Here is a 436-nt window from a genome sequence, read left to right as displayed (position 1 = left end):
CGCGGTCCACGCAGCCCTTCCCGGTCAGCGGCATGGTGCACTTCTCCAAGATTTTGGGGGCCTTTGCCTTCGCGCAGTGCTCCATGGTGACCACCACTCTGGTGTTGGCACTGGACCCCAGATCCATGGCTCCGCCCATCCCTTTCACCTTCTTTCCGGGTATCATCCAGTTGGCCAGGTCTCCGTGTTTGGAAACCTGCATGGCGCCCAGCATGGTCAGCTGGATGTGGCCCCCGCGGATCATAGCGAAGGAGTCATCGCTGACAAAGAAAGAGGCCCTGGGAAGCACGGTGACCGTCCGCTTGCCCGCGTTGATGACGGCCGCGTCCACCTGGTCTTCTAAGGGAAAGGGGCCCAAGCCCAGGATCCCGTTCTCACTGTGCAGATGAACCGTCGTGTTGGGGCTGATGTAGCTGCTGGTCAGGAGAGGGATCCC

General features: G+C 61.2%; 1 protein-coding gene across 1 annotated transcript in view; it reads right to left on the bottom strand.

Moving 5' to 3' along the window:
* Positions 1-436, bottom strand: part of Bmp8a (bone morphogenetic protein 8a) — a gene marked incomplete at its 5' end in the record, with an annotated part of 14867 nt that overhangs the window by 11237 nt on the left and 3194 nt on the right. Inside the window, one exon of the mRNA XM_033767228.1 lies at positions 4-416. Coding sequence (XP_033623119.1) covers positions 4-416 — 413 coding nt within the window. The remainder of the gene's footprint in view (positions 1-3; positions 417-436) is intronic.

Source organism: Fukomys damarensis, unplaced genomic scaffold (genome assembly GCF_012274545.1).
Source record: "Fukomys damarensis isolate Sample0158 unplaced genomic scaffold, DMR_v1.0_HiC HiC_scaffold_23, whole genome shotgun sequence".
In the NCBI taxonomy this organism is placed as follows: domain Eukaryota; kingdom Metazoa; phylum Chordata; class Mammalia; order Rodentia; family Bathyergidae; genus Fukomys; species Fukomys damarensis.
Note: the sequence above shows the minus strand (reverse complement) of the source record. Positions and strands in the feature narration are given on the sequence as shown.